This window comes from Artemia franciscana, chromosome 18, assembly GCF_032884065.1.
Source record: "Artemia franciscana chromosome 18, ASM3288406v1, whole genome shotgun sequence".
NCBI lineage: Eukaryota > Metazoa > Arthropoda > Branchiopoda > Anostraca > Artemiidae > Artemia > Artemia franciscana.
The window spans coordinates 4,080,024-4,099,371 of NC_088880.1; the positions used below are offsets into that span (position 1 = coordinate 4,080,024).

General features: G+C 35.3%; 1 protein-coding gene across 2 annotated transcripts in view; it reads left to right on the forward strand.

Annotated features, from left to right (window-relative positions):
* The window catches only part of LOC136038514 (uncharacterized), an 88,326-nt gene extending 69,231 nt beyond the window's left edge, over positions 1–19,095 (forward strand). Inside the window, exons 10-11 of one of the 2 annotated variants that reach the window (XM_065721614.1) lie at positions 12,736–12,905; positions 18,722–19,095. In XM_065721614.1, the coding sequence (XP_065577686.1) occupies positions 12,736–12,905; positions 18,722–19,070 (519 nt within the window). In that variant the 3' untranslated portion in view covers positions 19,071–19,095. Of the gene's footprint in view, positions 1–6,808; positions 6,878–12,735; positions 12,906–18,721 lie in introns of those variants that run through there. The other variant, XM_065721615.1, reaches the window with a different exon arrangement.
* The last annotated feature ends 253 nt before the right edge of the window (positions 19,096–19,348 follow it).

The following is a 19,348-nucleotide window of genomic DNA, read 5'->3' on the forward strand; positions in this document are numbered from 1 at the left end:
ATATATATATATGTATGTATAAAACATCCAGCAGCAGAGAATAAACAACCAATCGATCTGCGACAAGACGAGTCTGCCCTCAGCGACAGATGTCTTAAGAGATCGCCGATGGAGATACCTTTGCCACGTACTATGTGTGGATATTTCCCGATTGTGCGTCGAATGCAGTACTCCACTGGCAATCATCTGTTTCATGCCCCAGAGGCAGACCTAAATTACCACGTATACCATGCGCGGAACACATCATTCAGGTCTCTGAAGCCTAAACACCTCAATCTTGCCTCAGTAGGAGTATATACTGGCAGCAGCAAACCTGCCGGAAGATTGGGGGCTCCTTGATGGCCTGGGTACATCAAGTGTGGTTCTAAGGTGTAGTCTAACATGCCGCTAGCCTTTTTCCTCTTTCTGTAAAGAGATGTAGGTTAAATCTTCTTTTGTATGGGTCGACAGATCAACCTTAAGGGAATTAAATAAATAAAAAACAAGTTTTTTCAACTGAAAGTAAGGATCAACATTAAAACTTAAAACGAACAGAAATTACTAGGTATATGAGGGGTTTGCCCCCTCGTCAATACCTCGCTGTTTACGCTACATATTGAATTTTGTTCCTGTTCTTTAAGAAGATCCCCTGAATCAAAAAGACCGTTAGCTATTAAAGAATTAATAGCTCTTTTGAAAGTACTAAAAAAAACGTTAGCGTAAAGAGCGAGTTATAGACGAGGGTATTCACCCTCCTCATATACGTAATAATTTTGTTCATTTTAAGTTCTGATGTTGCTCCTTACTTACAGTTGAATAAACTTGTTTTTTGCATTTAATATCTGATCGTTTTCTAAATAATGCTGGGAAATCTGGCGCCCCCTTAATGGAAAACTCCTCCCTCCTTAAAAATTCCTCCATGGAAAGATCATTCCACATAACCATCTCCTCTCCCCTTCCTGAGTAAATCCCCCTAAAAATGTGTCTTTACATCCCAATAACCAATACTATGTGTAAATAATGGGCAAAGTTCATAACTTGCAGCCCTTCCCCCGTGAACTGCGGGAGATTAAGTCGTCCTTTAAGACGTAGTTAATAGATTTTTTCACTATGCTGAACAAAAGTGCAATATCAAAATTTTGATCTGGTGACTTTGGTGGAAATCAATGTTGGAGGGGGATCTAGCTGCCCTACAATTTTTAAAAGGGCTCTACAACTTTTAATTTCCGTTCGAATCGCGCAGTCCTCTCGCAACATTCTAGGATCACTGGGTCGACATGATCGCCCCTGGGAAAAAAACCAACTAAACACGCATCCTTAATCTATCTTCTAGCAAAAAATACAAAATTCCACATTTTGTCATATAGGAGCTTAAAACCTCTAACGTAGGGTTCTCTGATACGTTGAATCTGATGGTGTGGTTTTTATTAAGATTTTATGAATTTTATGGGGTGTTTTTTCTCCTTTTTGAAAATAAGGCAAATCTTCTCAGGCTCGTAACTTTTGATGAGTAGGACCAAACTTATGAAACTTATATATTTAAAATCGGCATAAAAATCCGATTATTTTGATGTTTCGGAATGGTTTCAAAATTCCGTTTTTAGAGTTTTGGTTACTATTGAGCTGAGTCGCTCCTTACTTGCAGTTCGTTACCACGAACCGTTTGAAATGGCCCCAGAAATGTAATTCCATTTTTATTATTATAATTATTACAAAAAGACTACGTTGTCAACAAGTAAAGCAAACTAGTTCTTATGCTATAAATATTGATTGAAAATTCATGGCTAAAAAATGACCGAGTTCTTCTAACAAATATCGTCAGGGATGATATAGGCCCAACTACTAGTCCTGCCTAGTAGGTCACGCTGAATTTTAACCTTCCTTCTCGGAATGTAGCTGAATTTTAACTGCAAGTGAGGTGAGGGCATAAACCTCATATGGTTGCGATCACCTAGGAAAAAGGCTAATAACCAATTTAGTTTTTGCAGAACAGTCCATTGTGGCTAGTGTCGTGATTAAAAAGCATGTATTTGGAACAAAAGGTTTGCGTCCGTAACGTAGGTAGTGTTAAAGAGACTCGTGGTGTACTTTAAATGCACTTTATTCCAAATTGAATGCAAGACTTCCCTATTCCATTGTGTTAAATTTTCATCATTAGAGATAGCTGTTGTCTCTTTGAACGAAATGGTCAAGATGTTGAAAAATATGGTCTGCTACTACTACTACTACTAATAACTCACTGCAGCACCAAGCCACCTGAGTCCAGCACAGCTACGCTGGCTCCTCCTCCAATCTAATCTATTCAATGCCTCCCTCTTTACATCGTCCCAGGAAGTTCCCATTTCCTTTAAATCTTTATTTATGACATCCTCTCAACCCAGACAGAGACGACCTGCTTTCCGTGTAGCCCCAAACGGTTGGCTAAAAAGGACAATCTTCGGCAATCTCTCATCTTTCATCCGCAGAACGTGGCCTAGCCTTCTCAACTTTTCTTTCATTATAGTCCTAGAAAGCGGGATTGAACCACATTTTTCGTACAAACTATTCTTTGAAATACGGTCAGTCAGCCGGGTACCTAGAACAATCCGTAGGCAATTTCTCTGGAAAATATCTTGTAAATTATCATCTGCTTTTCGGAGCGCCCATGGTCGGCCAATGCAAAAACAAAAGTCATCGGTGGATTTGTTAATTTAAAAGCTTTATTTATGGAATGAAGATGCTCAATAAGCGTTCGGCAAATTGTTGCTGGGTTTGGCCAATGTTGAACTCGCCAGGGAATCAAGAAATGCCACACATTGTGTTCCCCATATCATAGATTTTCAAGTTATTCAATAATTCAAATAAAAAAGTGTTGCCTTCAAACAAATTCATGGTTTCGGAGTGAGAAATGAGGCTCCCTTCCCTTTCGTGCAAGTCGCTTAATAGTCAATGTTTGTTAATTATATTCTTGAGCAGTTTTAATTATTGAGTTATGTCTTTAGTGTTTTTAATTAATCAGTGCTCTGGATGATTCTTTTAAAAGAAATGCTACTGATTTGATGACCAAATATAGGAATGGTAAAAAGGTCAGCTTTTAAAATTAAATATTTGGGACAGGCTTGTGGAGTCCCATACCAAATATTATTCGGAAGTAGAGCACCAATAGTTATTTACAAATTAAGTTTTATGTTGAATGTGGAAAATCACAGTTTAAAAAGGGATAGGGATTTGTTTTGTTATTCATCTATTATTTGTATATTATTCAATTTATTCATATTTCGTGTAATTTGTGGTTTCACTATAATTGGTATTTGTGACGAGATTTCTTTTTTTTTCTTTTTTTTTTCTTTAGCTTTTGAGGTCTTCATATTTTTTTCTCCGTTCCAATGATTTGAAGGTTATGAGGGTGCTATGATTTAATTGAGTATATTTGAGTGTTTTTTTTTTATGTTGTGGCTTTTGTGTGACTGAGGACACTGTTCTGTTGTGTTTTTTTTGGAAAAAAACAGAGAAAAAAATTAACAGAGCTGAAACAGAACAGGCAAAAAAAAACAGGACACCTGAGTTTTTAGTAAAAATAAAAAACAGCTGCTTTTTGAACGCTTAAAGCTTAACAAAAAAAAACGAACAGGTGATAAGTTTTGTTTTATTATTGCATTATAGCATCATTTGTTCGAATCTTAAACTTACCATTCAAAAATATGCGCTGTTTCAACGTCTTGGATATTGTCCAGGTGCACTGCCTTCGCATAAAATAACCGGCGATCAAAACTTTCGATTTGTTCATTCGATTCGAAGAAACAGAGAAGAAAATTAACAGAGCTGAAACAGAACAGGTCAAAAAAAAAACAGGACACTTGAGTTTTTAGTAAACATAAAAAACAGCTGCTTTTTGAACGCTTAAAGCTTAACAAAAAAACAAACAGATGATAAGTTTTGTTTTATTATTGCATTATAGCATCATTTGTTCGAATCTTAAGCTTACCATTCAAAAATATGCGCTGTTTCAACGTCTTGGATATTGTCCAGGTGCACTGCCTTCGCATAAAATAACTGGCGATCAAAACTTTCGATTCGTTCATTCGATTCGAAGAAACAGAGAAAAAAATTAACAGAGCTGAAACAGAACAGACCAAAAAAAAAAAAAAAAACAGGACACCTGAGTTTTTAGTAAAAATAAAAAACAGCTGCTTTTTGAACGCTTAAAGCTTAACGAAAAAAAACAAACAAATGATAAGTTTTGTTATATTATCAAACAGTTCGTGGTAACGAACTGTAGTAAGGAGCGACCCGGCTCAATAGTAACCAAAACTCTAACAAATGGAATTTTGATACCAATAGCTACATCAGAAAAATCGCATTTTAATGCTGATTTCGAATATATAACTTTCATCAAGATTAGTCTGACCTATCAAAAGTTACGAGCCTGAGAAAATTTACCTAATTTTAGAAAATAGGGGAAAACACCCCCTAAAAGTCATACAATCTTAACGAAAATCGCACCGTCAGATTCAGCGTATCAGAGAACCTTATTATAGAAGTTTCAAGCTCCTATCTACAAAAATGTGGAATTTCGCTTTTTTTGCCAGAAGACAAATCACGGATGCGTGTTTATTTTATTTTTTTTTCCAGGGGTGATCGTATCGACCCAGTCGTCCTAGAATTTCGCGGGAGGGATCATTCTAACGGAAATTAAAAGTTCTAGTGCCCTTTTTAATTGACCAAAAAAATTGGAGGGCACCTAGGCCCCCTCCCACGCTCATTTTTCCCCAAAAGTCACCGGATCAAAATTCTGAGATAGCCATTTTATTCACCATAGTCAAAAAACTCAATAACTATGTCTTTGGGGACGACTTACTACCCCGCAGTCTCCCTGGGAGGGGTTGCAAGTTACAAACTTTGACCTGTGTTTACATATATTAATGGTTACTGGGAAGTGTACGGACGTTTTCAGGGGGATTTTTTTTGGTTTGGGAGGGAGAGTTGAGGTGGGGGGGGGGTTACGCGGTAGGATCTTTCCATGGAAAAACTTCTCATGGGGGAAGAGACTTTCAATGAAGGGGGCGCAGGATTTTTTTGCATTATTTAAAAAAACAAGGAAAAATAAATATGAGAATTTTTTTCTGCTGAAAGTGAGGAGCAGCATTAAAACTTAAAACGAGGAGAAATTATTGCGCATATGAGAGGTTTACCTCCTCGTAATACCTTGCTCTTTACGCAAAAGTATTTTTAGTAATTTTAACTATTTATTCTACGGCCTTTGTGATTCAAGGGTCATTCTAAAGGAATTGAGACAGAATGTAAGCTTTAGTGTAAAGAGCGAGGTATCGACGAGGGGTGAACTCCCTCATATACGCAATAAAAACATACGAATATAGAAGTTCGTTGCGTAAGTTAATTCGTAAATTACGTATATTTTGTACTAATGAAAATGTTCGTAAAACAATTAAAAGTTCTAGTTTCCTTTTTAAGTAATCAAAAAATTAGAGGGCAGCTAGGCTTCCTCCCTCTCTCCTTTTTTCTCAAAATCTCCCGATCAAAACTTTGAGAAAGCCATTTAGCCAAAAAGAAAATTAATATGCAAATTTTGCTTTAATTATTTATGTGCGGAGAGCCAAGATCAAAACATGCATGAATTAAAAAACGTCCAGAAATTAAATATAAAAAAACAAGTTTTTTCAAATGAAAGTAAGGAGCGACATTAAAACTTAAAATGAACAGAAATTACTCCGTATATGAAAGGGGCTTTTCTTCCTCAACGCCCCGCTCTTTACACTAAAGTTTTTTCTTTTAAAAAAATTTAGAGCTAAGAGAAAGAGTCAAACTTTAGCCTACAGAGGGAGGCGTTGAGGAAGAAAAGCCCCTTTTAAATACGGAGTAATTTCTGTTCGTTTTAAGTTTTAATGTCGCTCCTTAATTTCATTTGAAAAAACTAGTTTTTTTTTATTTAATTGCATTATAGCATCATTTGTTCGAATCTTAAACTTATCATTCAAAAATATGCGCTGTTTCAACGTCTTGGATATTGTCCAGGTGCACTGCCTTCGCATAAAATAACCGGCAAAACTTTCGATTCGTTCGGCACCTTACTACTCCCGCCGTTTACCCGTGCTATTTAACCAAACACTTGGAAAACTATTGTTTCTATGACCTTCTTAGTTCTATGACTATCTACCTTAGTTCTGCCCTAGGAATGACGCATGGATGGATGAGAGGTAGACTTATATATTAACAAATGAACTGACATCATTTTTATACAATCCTAATAATAAGGGCTTATGCCAGATTTGCCTCTCACTCAATCGGACTATCTTTCTTGGCTTTTTTCTACAATTAGTCATGGCTTAATGCCCATAGCTTCTAGATTTTGATTCAAAGCCTCAGGCAGGTTGAGCAGCAAGTTCCAGGTATGCTACAATACTTTAAAATTACATCTGCCAGCTCTTAAAAGATTTATTCGTTCTGAGTACAGTAAATGACTAGGTCTCGAATATAAAATGCTTAACTATGATGCTTGGCTTTGTGGCTTCTTTATGTCTAATAAACTGATCTAATCTAAAATGGTTATCATGTTCGCATAGGTTTGTCTCTTCTAGTGTTCTTGCTTTTATTTATAAGAATTATAAACAATAATCTATGTGGCTCTTGCGCTAAAGAACTACCCATAAGAATTGCCTAGTTGCTTGATAAAAGTTTTCCGCCTCAATAAATTGATACTTAAAGGAACAAAATTTGTTTGAATTCGCAACTAAATTTTTAAGAGTGAATATTACTAATATATATACTTCTGTATGAATCAATGTATATGGTTAATAAATCAATTCTATACGATTATTCCTTTTCTTAACAGGTGGAAGTCTTGTTTGTTAGAAACCCAAATTTCATAACCAATTTTCATAACTAATATTTCATAAAATTTCATAAAAATTTGCATAACTAATATAAATACTTCTGTATGAATATATGTATATGGTTATTAAATCAATTCTATATGGTTAATCCTTTTCCTAACAGGTGGAAGTCTTGTTTGTTAGAAACCCAGATTTCATAACCAATTTTCATAGCTAATCTATATATATATATAAATAAGTTGTCTGTGTGTGTGTGGGTCTGTCGGGTGATGTCATGTTTGTGTGTTGACTGACGTCATGAAGTTTGTTGTCGTCATTTTTGTTATGACGATGACGTCATTAAAGGTATTTAAGACATGCGTTCACGGAGAAATCTATTAATGTTTAACTGTAAAATGACTGATGAACTTACAATGGCAACAGCCGAGGAAGATGCTCAAAGAGTCTATGCCAAAAAACTTGCTGCTGATAGAGAAAGTAAGAAAAGAAAGCGTGCCGAGGAATCAAAAGAACAGCAAGAAAACAGGCTTGAGGCTGATAGAGAAAGAAAGAACAGAAAGCGTGCCGAGGAACTACCAGTGCAACGCGAAACTAGACTTGCTGCTAAAAGAGAAAGTGAAAAAAGAAGGCGTGCCGAGGAACTACCAGAGCAACATGAAACCAGACTTGCTGCTAAAAGAGAAAGTGAAAAAAGAAGGCATGCCGAGGAACTACCAGAGCAACATGAAAACATGACTTGCTGCTAAAAGAGAAAGTGAAAAAAGAAGGCGTGCCGAGGAATCACAAGAACAGCAAGAAATCAGGCTTGCTGCTGATAGAGAAAGTAAGAAAAGAAAGCGTGCCGAGGAATCAGAGCAACCTGAAAGTTATCGCCTGGCATTCAGGTACAGCCCAGTCGATGATTATAGCTTGAGTAGATGTGTTCAAATCGGGACTATGTCTAAAATTTGTCCCTATTGCAAGGCCTTGAAATTCAATGGTGAAACAATGGGAATGTGTTGCGCCTCAGGAAAAGTTAAACTTCCTCTATTGGCTGCACCACCAGAGCCATTGAAGACTTTCCTTGCTGGAACTACGTCAGAATCTAAGCGTTTTTTTTTATCACAAATCAGAAAATATAACTCATGTTTCCAAATGACGTCGTTTGGAGCCCAAATCGAAAATCCAGATCAATTTATGTCTACTTTCAAAGTAAAAGGGCAAATTTATCATAGAGCAGGGTCCCTTCTACCATTCTCAGGCGAGAATCATAAATCTTTACAATTGTACTTCATCAGTGATAGAAATTCTGAATTGAATGCACGTTGCGAAATTTCTCCCAACGTTAAAAGGACAATCGTTTCCCAATTGCAACATCTTTTCCACGAAAATAATAATTTAGTACGTCTGTTCAAAACAGCCATCAATTTGATGCCTACTTATACGCATAAAATTGTTATTTCCGCTGACAAAACGCCTCCTGGCCAACATGTGCGTAGATCAATGCTCCAACTACCGACGAAGTGGCAATCGTTATGGTCGGTGATCAGTTTTTACCTCGAGATATTATTCTTCATAAGCGAAACGCTCAGTTGTTAAGAATTGCTGAAACTCATCGATGCTACGATGCCCTACAATATCCTATCATTTTTTGGGATGGAGCCGACGGCTATCACTATAATATTAAATTGATGAATCCAGCCACTAACAAAGAAATGAATAAGAAATGCAGTGCAATGCATTATTATTCCTATAGACTAATGATTCGGCAGGATGAAGAAAATTATATTTTAAAATGCCGTCAATTATTTCACCAATACGTCGTTGATATGTATGCTACAATTGAATCAGAACGTTTGCTATATATCCGCCTGAATCAGACCAAGCTCCGCTCTGAACAATACTTTCATTTGCGAGATGCAGTTGTAAATGACGGTAATACCACAAACGTTGGAAGATTAACAATTTTACCTTCGTCATATGCTGGCAGTCCCCGTCATATGCATGAATATGCTCAAGATGCTATTGCGTATGTTCGTCTCTATGGTCGTCCAGATTTATTTATTACATTTACATGTAATCAATCTTGGGACGAGATACAGCAGCTTTTACTTCAAGGACAATCGGCGGTTCATAGACATGACATTCTGGCAATGATGGTTACCCACAATATAGAAGAAGATCTACTGAAGATGGCGGTAAAACAGCAATAATAAAGAAGCGTAACGGTACCACCATCGAAGTAGATAACCAGTGGGTTGTTCCATATTCCCCATTATTGTCAAAAACATTTAATGCACACATAAACGTTGAATACTGTAACTCCGTAAAGGCAATCAAATTCATATGTAAATACGTCAACAAAGGCAGTGACATGGCAGTTTTTGGCTTGCAGCCCGAAATCAAAGATATCGACGAAATCGTACAATATCAGGCCGGAAGATACATAAGCAGTAATGAAGCTGTTTGGCGAATTCTTTCATTTCCGATATATGAACATAGTCCAGCTGTTGTTCACTTAGCGGTACATTTACAGAATGGTCAACATGTTTATTTCTCGGAAACCAACGTGCAACAAAGAGCCCTGAATCCACCGGATACAAAGTTAACCGCTTTCTTTTCGCTTTACAAAAATGATTCTTTTGCAAAAAAATTGCTGTATACTGAAGTGCCTTCGTATTACACGTGGAATACTAAAAATAAAGTATTTGAACGTCGAAAACAGGGTAAGTCAGTCGACTGACAACCTACCATCTTCAAAGATACCACGATAGGAAAACTCTACACCGTTCACCCCAATCAACATGAATGCTTCTTTCTACGCCTGCTTTTGGTGAATGTACCCGGTCCGACATCCTTTGAGTATTTGAGAACTGTAAACGGTACTATACATGACACTTACCGTAGTGCATGCCAAGCTCTGAATTTATTGGAGAATGACCAACACTGGGATAACTGCATCAATGACGCGTGCGAAACGTCAACTCCAAGTCAAATTCGTGCATTGTTTGGCATCATTTTAACAACTTGCTCTCCATCAGCTCCTACAGAGTTATGGGAAAAATATAAGTCAAAAATGTTCGAAGATATACTCCATCGAAAACAGTTAGAGACGGCAGATATGAGTTTTGATTTTACATCAGAAATTTATAACTACACTTTAGTTATTATAGAAGATTTGTGCGTGCGTATAGCAAACAAACCTCTTCAGGATTTGGGAATGCCTTCACCTAACCGTATCGCTGCTGTTTCGACATGTGTAGAATTGGATCGTGAACAAAGTTACAGTACGAGTGATCTATTGTCGTATGTACAAAATAACATTTCCAAGTTAACGTCGAAACAAAAAGACATTTATGATACGATAATGCATTGTGTTGATAACAAAGTTGGAGAAATTTTCTTTTTGGATGCGCCGGAGGTACTGGTAAAACGTTTGTGATAAAACTGAGTCTGGCATCAATTCGATCAAAAAATGATATAGCGTTGGCAATTGCGTCGTCCGGAATAGCCGCAACATTGCTGCCTGGTGGAAGAACTGCTCATTCCGCTTTGAAATTGCCTCTGAATTTGCATTCTACAGAAACTCCCACGTGCATTTCCAAATCATCTGGGATGGGTAAAGTATTGCAGCAATGCAAACTTATTATTTGGGATGAGTGCACAGTGGCACACAAAAAATCGCTCGAGGCTCTGGATCAATGCTTGAAAGATTTGCGAGGGAAGTCGAAACCCTTTGGCAGCACATTAATATTGCTTGCGAGAGATTTCAGGCAAACATTACCTATAATACCTAGATCAACCCCTGCAGACTAAATGAATGCTTGCCTGAAAAATTCTAATTTATGGGCACACGTAAAAACATTAAAATTAACTACAAATATGCGTGTCCGATTGCAAAACGATGACTCTGGTCAAACATTTTCAGATCCATTGCTGGCAATTGGAAACGGAAAGCTCCCAGTAGACTCAATTTCAGGATGTATACAACTACCTGCTGATTTCTGTAATTTCGTGACGTCCAAAAATGAATTGATTGAAAAAGTATTTCCGAATATTCTAAACAATTATAAAAATAATAAATGGCTAAGTGAAAGAGCGATTCTTGCACCCAAAAATATAGACGTCCACGAAATCAACAATATTGTTTTGACCAAGATTCGAGACCAGGCAGTCCTTTACAAGTCAGTCGACACAGTTTTGGAACCAAATGAAGCGGTTAATTATCCATCTGAATTTTTAAATTCCGTGGATCTTTCAGGGTTTCCACCACACGTGCTACAACTAAAAATAGGCGTACCAATAATACTTTTAAGAAATATCAACCCAGCAAAGCTTTGCAATGGCACGCGACTTGCCGTAAAAAAAACAATGGAAAACCTAATAGAGGCCACAATTTTGACAGGACCTTTTGAGGGTGAGGCTGTTCTTATTCCTCTCATTCCCATGATTCCAACGGATCTGCCTTTTCAATTTAAAAGATTGCAATTCCCAATTCGATTAGCATTTGCAATCACCATTAACAAAGCTCAAGGTCAATGGTATAGAACTTAATACTGATTGTTTTTCCCATGGACAATTGTACGTTGCATGTTCGAGGGTCAGTAAACCTGACAATCTATTTATATGCAGCGACAATTGGACAGCGAAGAATGTTGTATATTCACAAGTTTTACGCAGTTAATTTGTATTGTATCTATCTATCTATCTATCTTTATAAAAACGAGTTGTGTGTATGCATGTTTGTTTGTTTGTAAAAAGAGCGTTGGCATATGACGTCATTACTAGTACATAAGGCTTTGTATATGCACAGACAATGGGAAAGCCAAGAATGTTGTATATTCGCAAGTTTTACGTAGTTTAAAACACATATATAAATCTATCTATATTCATAGGTGGTACACAGGGACACAACTACAATGGCGCGTAACTAATATGGCGCGTAACGACTTACGCGCGCGGGGGGCTTGGGGGGAGCGCGAAGCGCCCCCACCAACTAGGTGTTGGGGTGGCGCTAAGCGCCACCCCAACAGCTAGTATTCCATAAAAATTTGCATAACTAATATATATGCTTCTGTATGAATCAAAGTATATGGTTAATAAATCCATTCTATATGGTTAATCCTTGTCTTAACAGGTGGAAGTCATGTTTGTTAGAAACCCACATGTAATAACCAATTTTCATAACTAATATTTCATAAAATTTTATAAAAATTTGCATAACTAATAAAATTACTTCTGTATGAATATATGTATATGGTTATTAAATCAATTCTATATGGTTAATCCTTTTCCTAACAGGTGGAAGTCTTGTTTGTTAGAAACCCAGATTTCATAACCAATTTTCATAGCTAATATTCCATAAAAATTTGCATAACTAATATATATGCTTCTGTATGAATCAATGTATATGGTTAATAAATCCATTCTATATGGTTAATCCTTGTCTTAACAGGTGGAAGTTTTGTTTGTTAGAAACCCACATGTAATAACCAATTTTCATAACTAATATTTCATAAAATTTTAAAAAAAATTTCAGAACTAGTATATATACTTCTGTGTGAATCAATGTATATGGTTAATAAATCAATTCTATATGGTTAATCCTTTTCTTAACAGGTGGAAGTCTTGTTTGTTAGAAACCCAAATTTCATAACCAATTTTCATAACTAATATTTCATAAAATTTTATAAAAATTTTCAGAACTAGTATATATACTTCTGTATGAATCAATGTATATGGTTAATAAATCCATTCTATATGGTTAATCTTTGTCTTAACAGGTGGAAGTCTTGTTTGTTAGAAACCCAAATTTCATAACCAATTTTCATAACTAATATTTCATAAAATTTTATAAAAATTTTCAGAACTAGTATATATACTTCTGTATGAATCAATGTATATGGTTAATAAATCAATTCTATATGGTTAATCCTTTTCTTAACAGGTGGAAGTCTTGTTTGTTAGAAACCCACATTTCATAACCATTCGGCCAGTATCCAAAAATGATGATTACAAACGAGTTAGTAGTCATCTTCAAAAGGTTGGCAACCGGAAAAAACTTGAAGGAGAATGCAAAGTGGGTGCTAACTATGCCCTATGTTATGAAAACTTTTGGTAAGCCTTTAATTCACGTTTCTTTTCTACTTATTTTTTCTCTTATCTTCGAATTTCTCCTACTTTGCAAACTTTTGTAAACTTTGTAAACTTTTTTTTATATGCTGGCGAATGATCTGTGTTGCGAATCTCCTGATTCGCTGCCTTTGACCGGGATTGCAATGATTGATTGAAGGAAAGTCATCCGACGCTTCCCGTGTTTTTCCCTAGATTTATCCAGGTACCCTTTTAGAGTGGGGTCGACTCTGGCTGGCAGAGCTTACAGAGTCATACCACTGACCTCGGTTCCAAATCAAATAAGCAGTGACACCAGGACTCGAACCCCTGACCTCAGGGTTTCAAGTCCGGAGTACTAACCACTCGGCTAGGGCGGCTGTTTTTATTGGAAATAGAAATATTAGGGGATTAAGCTTCGTTTGGCAAAAAGAAAGCAGTTTTTGTCATCTCTTGCGAATAAAAAACTAAATCCGGATTGGCTTACTGTGACAAAACAAAGAACTAAATCTAAAGGAGACAACTGGCTGATCTTTTTCTTTTTTTGAATAAATTTGTCATTTTGGTCAAATATTGGCACCTTTGTCACATTGCCCCTCCCAAGATTTTACTCATTGGTGCCTTTGTTACATTGGGTCTCCCCCAAGATTTTGCGCTGTATCTGCCCCTGGACTGATTTGAAACAATTTTCAATTAAGGCGAACGAAAATACTGGACGAAACAAGATATTTTTTTTTATATTTCAAGAGGACAGCCGCTTCTCTTCTTCAGTCCTATAAGAGCACGAAACATGTCGGAGTTTTTTTTTTTTTTTTTTTTTTTTTTTTTTTTTTTTTTTTTTTTTTTTTTTTTTTTTTTTTTTTTTTTACATGAATACGAACGAAAAAAACCGAATAAAAATAAAATTACAAAAACAAACAAAGTGGAAGGCAAGAGAAATAAAAACCGAAATTGGAAGTTTAAAAAACTTAACAACGTGGAATAAAACGAGGAACAGATAAAATCAGGATCAACAGAATACAGAGAGGCATACTTATTAAACAAAAAAAAAACATCAGTGGTAACAGCTACCCCGAGAAGTAAAAAAAACTTGTCCAAAGGTTGGCAAAAATATACTTAAAAGTAATGTAGAATTTAATAAATTATAATAAATAAGTAACAAGCCGCAAACCTTGCAACTAAACAATTTCAATTTTACTTTTAAAACCATATGCCCAAGAGGCCATAATAAATGATTCAATTATTTTTACACCCCCCCCCCCCTGAAAAAACAACAACAAAATGATTAAAATTCATACTTACTAGAAAGGAGATCTTTAATTTCTCTCTTAAACAAAAGAAAATATCACTGTTATTTTTAGCTCTCTGTTCTAGCCTAAATGTTGTAGCCTAAAAATAAACCAATGTATTTATAACTATCGTAGTCCAGAAGCTGGCAGTATCCTTATTCACTCCGTACCGAATCGTAGTCCAGACGTTCCGTATTGTAGCCTAGAAGCTGGCAGTATCCTTATTTGCTCGTAGAAGTTCTGTACTGAATCGTAGTCTAGGCGTTCCATATTGTAGTCCAGAAGCTGACAGTATCTTTTTCGCTCGAAGACGTTCTGTTTCGAATCCCGAGGTTGTAGGCCAGCCAATCATCGAACGGCATTATCTTGAAGAACTTGTACAGGCCGGACAATGGAAGCAAATGTACCAAGCCAAACGCTAATACAATAAAGTATATATGGATGGACAAGGGGAAAATAAAGGAGGTGTAGGACATAAGTAGGGAAAAAATGTTTAAGTTATCTCATTATACCTAGTTTACGAGACAAAATTTCACACACAGACTGTGCATGGCACTTGAAAGATTGAATTTCATCAATATAACCCAGGTACTTAATCAATAAAGCACGTTTTAAAATTCTACAGTGCGTTACAATTTCATGAATATAGGGATAAAAAACAGGAGATCCGGGGAAAATGACTATTTAAGCCTATTTACCTTAACCAAGAATCTAACCTGTTCACATTATCGTTCATCGATGTCAGGAGTAATTCTTCTTTCTTTGCATTGCTGATAGCTATATTGCTATCCGCAAATAATGACACAGTTTCGTAGAACGGTTTCAATAGCTATCAAAATTTTAGTTATGACAGACTTAGCTATTTAAAATTTTAGAATCCAAATCCTGAAGCTCTGCATTATTTCCATGCTTGCCTTGTCTCTTATTTTACTATTCTTGTCTCTTGATTTGTCTTATATTTACTATTTAATCTTTTTAATTATATATGCATTCCAATAGTATATTGGGATATACTATTCCAATGGGGTGGGGCTGGGTCAACCCCGCCCCCTGGATACGCTCTTGCCTAAGACGCAAAAAAAGAAGAAAAGTACACATGTTAGATATTCACTTTTCTTACTTTTATAACAATTTTAACAAGACGAGAAAAAGATACAAGCAAAAAAGAAAAATAATAGAAGATAGTTCCACCTTGTGAAAACGAAAAAATGTTACAAAGTATTTCGGCCGAGATCTCTGCTCTAAAAAACAATAGATCAGCATCCAGGTACTTACGAGAACAAATTCTAAAACCCTATCAATCAATGAAATAACTATTCCTTGTTTCAATAAAACGGTGTGGCGTGAGTGCAAGTTAAGATATTTGTAATTATGTGATAATTTTCTGTATATTGAGAAAATCAGTCTGTTTTCTCTTTTTACTAACCAAACACCTGAAAAAGGCTCCTATTTCCCCTCTTCCAACTTGAGTGTTGTAGGAGGTGAGAATTTTACACTGACCAACTGAACCCCGAGGTGATTTCAAAGTTGGGGAGGCAGAAATTTTAGGGGTTCAAAATTTCAAATAAATAATCTAACGGTTGTAATTTATTTTTATTAAAATAAAGTAAGGGGTGCTGTTGGCAGCAAGTATAAGCAAATTGAAATCCGAAATGTTTATTTCTCCCATATCTTTTTATCTAATTTTCCATTGATAATTAATAATTTTAAAGAGGCTAATGTAGGAAAAATCAAATTGAAAATGGATTTTTTTTTTTATAACTGAAAATTTTGTTTAAATTTGGCCTGTAAATTTTTGGAAGACTGGTGGTGAGGTGCTAATCAACATTTTGTCCTGTATGCAAGGGAGGCCAGAACCGGCACTGCAGTAACCCAACATCCAGAAAAATGTAGTTTTCCATTGGTCAGAGACCTGTTATTTATTTTTAAGAATCTCTTCTTTGTTTTGTCATGGAAGGGCACGGTGATCTTAGAACTTTTAGGATAAAATTTATTTTTGGAAATATCTATCCCAGGCCCATATGTGCCAGATTTTATTAGTCATATAATGACCAACTGGCTTGGTAAGATTAGTTTGTGGCGAGCCTTGAGGATTTCCACAAACAATATTTCTCTTGGCAAATTTGAATTTAGTTTGGTTGCTTCTCCTTTTTTTCCAAATTTCTTCACGAATTTTTGAGCGAAAAGAGGGAGGTGAAAAAATTTGGCTTTTTGCTAACTGATGCGCAAGAAAAGCTTTGTTTTCATTTGTCTGTTTTCATTTTGGTTCTTTTCATTTGTTTTAATGTCATAATATTTAATATCTAGAATGAAAACCTAAAATTGATCTCCTTCTGAATGATACTGAGAGGCTAAAATATGTAGGGTATTGTTGGCCAGGCTTGCTCTAAAAGATGGGAAAACATATGATGTTTTTGAGCTTTTGTGTTTTAATACAAAAATCCAATCAAATAAGGAATTTCATTACTAAGGTAAGGTTTCAAAAAAAGGTAAGGTAAGGTAAGGTTTCAAACAAAACTGCAAACACAATCAGATAATAACTAAATGTATTGGGAAGCATGAGAATGGCCGTATTAAAAAAAAAAATTTGCAAGAATATGTATAAAGATAATAGATTATGTTTTTTTTTTTCTTTTTTTCGTAACGGTTCTTGCTAATGAACAGTAAGTAAAGAGCGACTCTTGTCAACTGATCATGGTATTCCAAGAAACTCAGAAATGTGTACATCAAAAGAAATTTGGTTCTAATGCTGATCAAAATAATCTGCTAATTAATTCCAGGTATGAAAGATTAATTATTTTAAAAGTTTTTTGCAAAACTTGTTTGCAAAGGAAAAATTCACATAGTTTTATAAAAGAGAGGAGGCGCCCCCGATTATAGGGCGATCTTAATGAAAATTACTCAGTCGGATTCAAAAGAGGTTTAATAAATTAAATTTATAAATAAATAAATAGATGTAATAAATAATAAATAGATTTTAAATAAATTTTAATGTTTAAATTTAAGGTTTAATAAATAAATTAAATTTCTTAAATAAATTAATTTAATAAATTAAATAAATTAAATTTCTCTAAAGGAGGTTTAATAAATGAACTTTCGAATAAAGGTCACCATCACATGCCTGTTTGTATTTTGGCTGGGGTTTTACCTAAAAGGGCATTTTAACGTTTTAAACTAGTTTAAAGCGTAAACGGTGAACGTTATGCGATTGTGTAGTTACGGGGGGGGGTGTTTTTGGACACGAATTTAAAATCTTACGCGGTGGTACACTCAGAAAAAATTCTGGGGGGATAAGAATATATAAAAATTCAGCCTCTTCAGCAACTATATAGATCTTGCCTCAGCAAAGTGTTATTTTCAGCCATTAAGTGCTGCAAAACGAAAATTCAGCCTCTTCAGCAACTAAATAGATCTTGCCTCAGCAAAGTGTTATTCTCAGCTATTATATGCTGCAAAACGAAAATTTTATTCCATTTTAGGACAAAAGTTTTGTTTCTGTGCTTCTTTTAAGCAAGCAAATAGATCTTGCCCCAGCAAAGTAATTTTTCAGCCATTTTGTGCCGCAAAAAGATTATTTTTACCAAATTAGAACCGAAAGCATGTCCTGTTCTGTGTGTGCGCACCTCTTCTGTGGCACTTCCGACAATATTTAGCTTATTTTCCTTATATGTGTGATTTTTTCAGTTATTTGATATGATAAAAAAAGGTAAAATAATTTTATTGGTCTTAAAATGATGTATTGGGAAACAACTGTACGAAAAAAATTTCGTTTGTTTTTTAGTTTTCCTCTATCAATATTTTGTTGTTTTTGTTTTTGTTTTTTTGTTTATTAATATCGCTTAGTTTCTTTTCGTTTGTTAATATTGCCTAGTATCTCGAGAACCTGTAATGAAGAGGTCAGCGGATCTTTCTATACGAATGGGTCTGAAGCCTTGAAAAGTGCACTTCGGAGCAAAATTTTCAAATTCTTGTGAGAAATCCTTTAGATCAATTTGTAGGGTATGGGGAGGGATAATTTAACTTTTATCCCACATTTCAAGGACAATATTGTTAGCGTTATAAGTAGTTGCTAAGGAGATGACAACCACCAAATTATTGCGGAAAATTTTACTGTATAATGGAAAATTTAATTTTTGTATTTATCTTCAATAAGGATGGTGGGTAGGGAAAGTTTTCCAACATGAAAATTGGTCTGAAAAACACCAACCCCTTGAATTTTTTGTCAGGTTTCTTTATTATTCAAAAAACTTAAGTGCAAGTTCAATTGAGGCTTCGCTTTAAAACAAAGAAAAAAACTCTTATTCCTTTTCTTCGTATAGCCTACACATTTTGACCTTAATAATATGTTTTTTGCCTGCAGTCTAAAGACAAGCGAATTTTCTCATTGTAGACATTGCACATCACTAGTTGGTTTCATAAAAAGGTGGCAAATTTATCTGCTATAAAGTGACAATTCTAGTTCAAATAGGGTCAAAATGTAACCAAACCAAAACTGGCAGATACCCATCAGATTGAATTTTATGTTCGTTGTAGGTACCGCTGTCAGGTGATCCGAATCGTTGAATCCGAGCCTGACTTTATTGTTGCCCTTCTTGTCGATATTGGAAAGAGTCTAAAGAAGGATCGATATGATCTATACATTTTGGATGATGAAATTCTGGGTGTCCCTGCTTTGTCGATGCCCGTGAAGCTAGACAAGACCTCTGAGCCGAGTAGTGGTGGCTGGGACAAGGAAGTTGTGGAAATATTAAGACAATTGACTGAACCCTCACCAGACCTTCAACTCTTCGTCACAGAAACTGGAAAGGTACGTTATTATTATTTTTATTTTAATAATTGTTTTTTGACTTTATGTATTATTATGAGCAAATACAAGTTCTAATAGAGCTAAGACTTTTTATTAGACAGTGAAACAGATTCAAAAAGCTCTCTATATTTCGGTCGCTTGTACAGTTTCCATCATCTGTATATATGATCAAAATATCCAGAACTTTTTTTTTCTATTTCACTGCCTTATAAAAGGACTTATCCCCATTTGAGCTTTTATTATCTTGTCATAGAAAGTGAGGAATAGTAACTGTAAATTTTAATTGTAATTTGAATTAATTGGTTGTAATCTTAATTGTTGTAACATTGTTATTTTAATAATAATCTTCACAG